At 37.0% G+C, this 7804-nt stretch overlaps 1 protein-coding gene across 5 annotated transcripts in view; it reads right to left on the bottom strand.

The window, feature by feature from the left end:
* The window catches only part of LOC106878549 (uncharacterized), a 319929-nt gene that overhangs the window by 303122 nt on the left and 9003 nt on the right, over positions 1–7804 (bottom strand). Inside the window, exon 1 of one of the 5 annotated variants that reach the window (XM_052977966.1) lies at positions 5849–7286. The exons of 2 other annotated variants lie outside the window; for them this stretch is intronic. In XM_052977966.1, the coding sequence (XP_052833926.1) occupies positions 5849–5971 (123 nt within the window). In that variant the 5' untranslated portion in view covers positions 5972–7286. Of the gene's footprint in view, positions 1–5848; positions 7287–7804 lie in introns of those variants that run through there. 2 more of the 5 variants (XM_052977974.1, XM_052977995.1) reach the window with 2 other exon arrangements.

A 7804-nucleotide genomic window follows, 5' to 3' on the forward strand; every position in this document is an offset into this window, starting at 1 on the left:
GATCACGCTCAAATGGTGCTATTTACGTGCCACCGGCACGGAAGCCAGACCGCTGCTCTGGCAACAATCACGCTCAGACGGTGCTCTTAGTGCTCCACTGGTACAGGTGCCATCACGATTTCGCTTTCGCTTGCCCCAACGGGTCTTCACAAGCAGAGTTTAATCTTCAATGAAAGAGATGTTGGCATGGGTGCCAGTCGTCAAATTTAGTTTGATTTCGATTTCACTTGCCTCAACAGGTCTTCGCAAGCAGAGTTTAGTGTCCAATGACCATACCAGCGTAATCATCTCTCTTGCACACCATAACTGATACTTCTTAGGTTCAACTTTTCTCTCAAGATACTTACGCGCTGACGGGTATGTACACTGACATTATTCATCCATCGGAGCATACTGGCTTCATTCCTTGAGAGCTTATGCATGTCCTCAGCAGTCATGCCCATGTTTCACTGCCATGTAGCATGACTGTTTGTACACATGCGTCATACAGTCTGCCTTTTACTCTGAGAGGCCCTTTGTTGCAGCAGAGGTAAGAGCTCTTTGAACTTTGCCCAGGCTATTCTTATTCTAGCAGCTACACTTTCAGTGCACCCTCCCCCACTACTAACTTGGTCACCCAGATAGCGGAAGCTATCAGCTACGTCTAGTTTTTTCTCCCTTGAATGTGACATAAGTTGTTTTCTGCACACACACACACACACATATATATATAGGTATATATATATATATATGCACAGATATATATATTTATATATATGAAGGCAGTGAGCTAGCAGAACGGTTTGTACATTTGGAAAAATGCTTAGTGGCATTTTGACTAACTTTATGTGGGGTCGATAAAATAAGTACAAGTTGAGTATGAAGTCAATGTAATCAACTATCTCCTCCTCCAAAATTGCTGGTCTTGTGCCAAAATTTGAGATCAATATATATATATATATATATATATATATATATGTGTATGTGTGTGTGTGTGTGTGTCAAACAAACAAACAGTTGAAAAAAAACAGAAAAAATAGAAAGAAACGAACGTGTGGACGTACATAAAAAATATATTAACTTGATGGTCTTTGAAGTGAGAGAGTTGTTTTTTAACGTTTCGCGCATAGCTCTTCATCAGAAACAGGAAAGTCCAAAGAGAAAGAAGGAAAAATAAGGAAACATCGCCAATAATCCACGTGCAGTTACATATATATATATATATATATATATATATAAATATGAGAAAATCACAGAATAGATGACAAATTTAAGGAGCTTTTTCTTTTCCCATAAGGATATCTGATTGATTACCTTATGGTATTCATACATACTCTCTGTATGCCGAGTTCAGATACCACTCTGATCAATTTTCATCCTTTCGAGAGTTATTATCAGCCCAGTAGTATGATCGATTCTCTCTCTCTCTCTCTCTAAGAAGTCAGCTGTGGTGAGACCTGGAGATGGATGGGCTCCGTCTAATTCTTAGACACGCCGTACGTCTTAACGACGCCCCCTTCGGAAGTTGAAGTCTCAAAGAAACGCTATTATATAATTTGTGTTGTCATAGCATACCAATCGTATAGTCAGTTAATAAGCAACTTAAAATATTCATTTAACTACCATTATTTGAAATATGCTCTTTTGAAATGTGCTCTTTTCCCTGTGGCTGAAATGTGATATTTTTCCTGCGCGCTACCCCACGACCAAAAGTGCTATGTTTGTATCGCTTTTTTTTCAGTGATTTTATTTCCGTTTGCTGTTTTTATCCTTATAAATCTGCTTTCACCAACATTCAAGTATCAATATTTGAAGCCCCTTACGTTCTGAGCGCCTCCGAATCGACTAGGCCCTCTCCCAAGACCTTGTGAGAAATTAACTTTAAAGACTTATGGTGCACGCGCACACAGGCGCGTGAACCTACGCATATAATGAGTATGAAAGAAGAGAGATCGAGAGAGAAAGACAGAGGGTGAGACATGTAAGAAGGGAGAGGATAGAGAGAGAGACAGAATTGTAGGGATAGAAGAAAAAAGGAATGAAAAAGAGAACGCACTCGAGGAGTAATGAATAGTGAAATACAAGAAGAAAATAAGGTGTTTAATCTCGTCTCCCCAGCTTATCAATTTTCACATGGGTTAGATAGACATCAGTTCCCAGAGGCTCCTACTTCCAACCAACATTCTAAATAAAGAGGAACTAATGTGTCGACATTTTCATTCGATAAAAACCGGAATATTGACGAAAGTGGCAAGGATAAGGCGAAAGAATTGTGATTGCTTTACAGATCAGGAATTTAGAAATCAATTGATTTTTATCTGTCAAGATTATCAGCGGAAGATGCGATTTAGTGTTGAACATATATATATATATTCGTTTACTTTAGGTTTCATTCACTTTTCTTCTTGTGTTAATGTAAAAGTCTTCTTAACATCGTAAAACATGTTTAGAGAATTTTTCTAAGGGACAGTTTGAACGATTCTGTGGTTTGTTTTATAACACCGAGTCCCCCTCGACTAACAAATAAATTTGCCTTGTATCTGCGGCAATCGCAGAAAGAGGAAACTACCCAAGCTATCTAGTACAACATGATTAGCAAATAAATGAAGCTAAAAATTTCCCTAATTTTGCAGTTAGTAGGCATTGAGTTTTGTCTACGAGGTCAGGTTTTAGGTTTGGTAGGCAAAACAGGTTGCAAAATTTTACATTTTCCAGTTTCCGATAAATTATTTAAGAAGAATTCAACAACTGTTAATTTAGCCTTCTTAATTTCATTATTTCATTTATTTATTTATTTGAAAAGCATGTTTTTTCTTTTATTCTCGTGTATAAAATTTCCTCCGCGGGTTTTGTACGCAAATCTTATAAATCATTAATTTTAGTTTTGTCATCTTTCGGTAGATAATAGACATTTATGATTGAGTTAACCTTAAAATATTTCAGAACCCATCCAGGTGGGATTTGAACTCTCACGTAAGTTAAAGAACAAATTCCATATCGTAAAAAAAACTAACCTCCCTGTTCAACTGATATCTAATACAAATGACAATATCTCTGAAGTTTAATATACACAACACTATCATATTGTGACTATTACTAACATCCCGTTCGATCTGCTAGAAATAGCAATCAAATCTCATTCCACTCCCACCCCACTACAACTTTTAAAATGGAAGAATACAGTTAAATATACAAAAAGATAGGATGAGCACAGTTGGAATACCTTTCGTCATACTATAGTTCGATTGGCTATATCAAGGAAAGCCACCGAGGGAGCATGAACGAGGTTGCCCGAATTGCTAGAATTAGCAGCCAGACCCCCTTCAAATCACACACCACCGCCTAGGAAAAGGGGTGACGTAGACAATGGGGTCCCTAAATATTCTTAAACCGATAGAATCGCCACAGTTGAAATGTTTGTGATAATAAGACTACTCGATCAGGTTCGCCTAGGGCTTAATTAACAGTCATAATCACATGTAAATCTAGAGCCTATTGAATTTGAAAAATACAATTCCATAAATATATATATATATATATATATATATATATATATAGAGAGAGAGAGAGAGAGAGAGAGAGAAAGAGAGAGAGAGGGAGAGAGAGAGAGAGAGAGAGAGAGTCATATAGAATAGAGTTGGAAATTATCTATTTCGCCAAAATGTGCAATATCTTCGGATTTGTATGTTTTAAACAACGGAGATTATGGCTCTGCAACATCTCTGTAAAAATGATAAAATTCCGAAACGGAACTCTGCCAAATAATTGGCTTTGTGAAAAGTTTTATTTTGCATAATCATAATCTCCGGTGTTTAAAACATACATGTGAAAGAAACAAAATTTGAAAAATGTCAAAAAGAAAGTTACAGAAAGTTGAGAAAGTGGGCATGTGTGTGTGAGTACGTGTGTGTGCGTGCGTGTACAAAAGCTCGTTCAGATGAGGGCACCGCCCATGATCCTTTCACAGCTGCTGACACGGAAAGGAAGAAGTTATCCCAAGGCCCAATTACTTTGCAACAGAATGAACTCCCAAATGCTGCCCAACGGTCAGCTGGCTATGTAAGACCGAGCGATGTAAAACCCCAAGTTGAACAAAACAAGGATTTCCTAGTAGATCATGCTACCAAAGAAGAAAAGAAAGGCCAAGAAAATACACGTGGAATGAGAGGGAGATTTAAGGCTGTGAAAAACATATTTCATAGCAACTGTGAATTGTCAACTACAAGTTGAAAGTAGTAAGAATTGAAGACCCTATAAGCGATAATATGTAAAGTGATCGCTCGATCTGCTAGAAATAGCAGCCAAATCTTTCTGAAATCACACCCTACTATCTTATATCATTAAGGCATTAGATAATGTGGTCTTACATGTATTGTATCTAAAATCAAGAGGAAATGGCAGTGGCTGGAATACTTTTGCTCAAAGGTTTGCTTAACCAGATTTAACCTGGGGTTAAACAACGTGACTTGATCAAATTAAGTAGCGTTTACGTGATTGCTCGATCTGCTAGAAATAGCAGCCTTACTTCGTATCATTACCGTCTTATACAAGATGATATTTAAGACTACATTGGATAACACAGAGGATTAAGGTTACATAATGACTGAATAAAAGACAGGATGGTCATAGCTGGAAAAGCTTTCATCATAAGTTTGTCAAATTAGGGCTGACTTGGGTTAATTTTTAAAAAAATTATTATTATTATTATCATTAAAGTTAATAATATCGATTATTTATTAATGTCTCAAAATTGATAGATTGGGTACATTACGAGGACAAGTTGTAAAATGGAATTAATAGCAAAATATGGCAATATCTAATGACGTAGACCACTACCTAGGACTAATGGAAAAATCCCACAGGTCAACGATTACTAAGGGTAAATGCGTTCTTTCAGCTGTTTTCTTTGGCCTACAAAGCATATGATGTGAGTGGGCCCAGAGTCCGGATTATGATTGTAAATCTAGCCGACACATGAACATATTTACTGAAGAGGCAGTATCTCTTTTTCTACACTCATTTTCTTCTCCATGTGTTAAACTTTTAAAGTCAACGTGAGTTTGGCCGAAGAGGAAAGTGTCTGAAGTCAATACTTTCAGTCGTGTCCACGACACAACTTCTTTCACCATAGGCACCAGAGAGAGGAAAACTACCTGTCCTTCCCGATCAAAAGAAGGCAGCGAGATGCCGGTTGAACTCGTATCGACTGTAAGATGTTGCTATCTCGGAAGTAAATGTTTATTATTATATGTTAAACATAGTCGTACAAGTAATTCTCTCTCTCTCTCTCTCTCTCTCTCTCTCTCTAATATATATATATATATATATATATATATGTATGTGTGTGTGTGCACATACATACATACGTAGAGTGAGAGTGTGTATGTGTGTGCGAGACGTTTGGTGGAACAAACGCACATACAAACATATTTGTATATAAATATACTTTTTGATAAGTGCCATACACGAAAGTCTCGGTCCTTGAGCTACTTCTGTAACTTTCTGTCGAATACAAAATACTAAAAAGTATACTTAATACACACACACACACACACACACACAAACATATTATATATATATATATACATACAAACACACACACACACACAAACATTATATATATATATATATATATATATACATACAAACATACACACACACACATGATCAGGATGAAACGCAGCAACGCGGTATAATGATAGTGAAAGAAGTGTTGATAACCGATGTAGTGTATGTAGTAATATATATTATTACTATAATTATTTCCAGAAATAACTGTTATGTGTTGTAGCGACAGCAAAATACTAAAATAATCACATCACAAATTACTGGCCATCACAACTAAGTTGGTAAAGAACCATCATCTTACCTCTGGATTTTGTGGAATCTGTCCACAGTTCGAATCTGGTCTACTTCCCACCGACACAATCCACACCATGTCCGGACGAATGACTGACCTCTGTGGTTGTTGACCACCACCAAACGGCAACATTGATGCAATGTGAAGTTAAAAAAGCATCTTCAATGTCTACATGCCAAAATTGTTTTTCATTCATCCTTTGTTATTCTGTTTTGTCACTAAATAGTATTTTACGAATACATATCTTCTCATGTTTGTCAAATTTCACACACTGCTGCTATGTGAATGTACCCTAGTATGTTTCCGTCATAACACTGCCGCTTTCTGGGTTTTAGGTATAAGCTTCCGTCGGCACCCAGGTTGCTGTGCACATATAAAAAAACGTGTTTGCTGTACGCTGTGCACATACGTAAAGCAGATTTGTCTTCGACAAAGCTCGAGCGACAGAAGATGGATATATTGAAGCAGGAAAACGACTACTTTAATGGTGATACAGACTTGGAACGGTGTTGTGCGTAGACATGTACTCGTCCGTGTAGATTAGTGGTCAGCATGTATGTATCAATGTATGTGTATGCGCACGCGCGCGTATATACATATATGTATGTGTGTGTATATATATATATATATATATATATGAGTATTGGTTAGCACGTTCGCGTCATTCACAGCTTCTTTACTAGAGCGAAAGTGGAAAATGTCGAAGGCATCTTCGCAAAAGCATGTCTTGGACTCTTGAACCGTGACAACAGATAGGCAGGTCGCTCTCTCTCTCTCTCTCACTCACTTAATAATGACGTATGTGTGTGTGTGTGTCATACGTGTTCGTGTGAGAAAAACAGAAAGGGAAAATTAGAAGCTGATGATGATACTGACAGCCGTGCTTCAACTGACAAAAACTAACAAAGTGTATCGCTAGCACACACCTTGCTGTATGGACAAGCTTTGTAACCTGGACTGGCCTGCATTTGATAGTGATCTTCACTAAATGTTATTAGTCCTACAGGAGTCTTGCTTAATGCGTGATATATATATTCAGAGCTGCGTATGTGCGAGACCTGCTGTTGTCACTCGTCCACTACCATAATGAATGATTGTTCTGTCCAGATGGTTATACAATACATACCTGTATTAAGGCAAACAGCGCGAAGGAAAAAATATATAACGCATAATTTTTTTTTTTTTTTTTTACGGTTAAAGTCAGTTCTCCGTGGTCATCGTCGTCGTCATCATTACCATCTGTAGCACCATCATCACCCTTCAATGTATTATCTGCGATAATACATGTTTTTACCATCACAATCCTACCTGCTACAACAATATCCTTCCTCAATCTTATGCACTTTCTACTAGAGTTCACTCATTCTCTATTTTCTTCCTCTCTCATTTATACGTCTCTCTCTCTCTCTCTCTGATACACATTCTGTATTTCTAATCTTCGACCCGATTTCCCCACAAATCTTCACTTACATAAAATCAACATACATTTAATATACACGCACTAACGAACGTACAAACGTTACTGAAATATAACGAAATAATACTTCAAATGCATGGGTATTTTTTTACCTCATTCTATAACCATGCACTTACACTTACTATACATTTTCATGTTAAATTAATTCATGCATACATATATGTATATATACATAGATATACATATATATGTATATAGTGTATGTATGCATATGTTATGTATATATTATATGCTATGTATAAAAAATATGCATATATTCTTTCACTTGTTTCAGTCATTTGACTGTGGCCATGCTGGAGCACCGCCTTTAGTCAAGCAAATGGACCCCAGGACTTATTCTTTGTAAGCCTAGTACTTATTCTGTCGTTCCTTTTTGCCGAACCATTAAGTTACAGGGACGTAAACACACCAGCATCGGTTGTCAAGCGATGGAGTGGGGGGACATACAGACACACACATATATATATATATATATATATATATATACA

The sequence above is a fragment of the Octopus bimaculoides genome, chromosome 2, assembly GCF_001194135.2.
Source record: "Octopus bimaculoides isolate UCB-OBI-ISO-001 chromosome 2, ASM119413v2, whole genome shotgun sequence".
Taxonomy (NCBI): domain Eukaryota; kingdom Metazoa; phylum Mollusca; class Cephalopoda; order Octopoda; family Octopodidae; genus Octopus; species Octopus bimaculoides.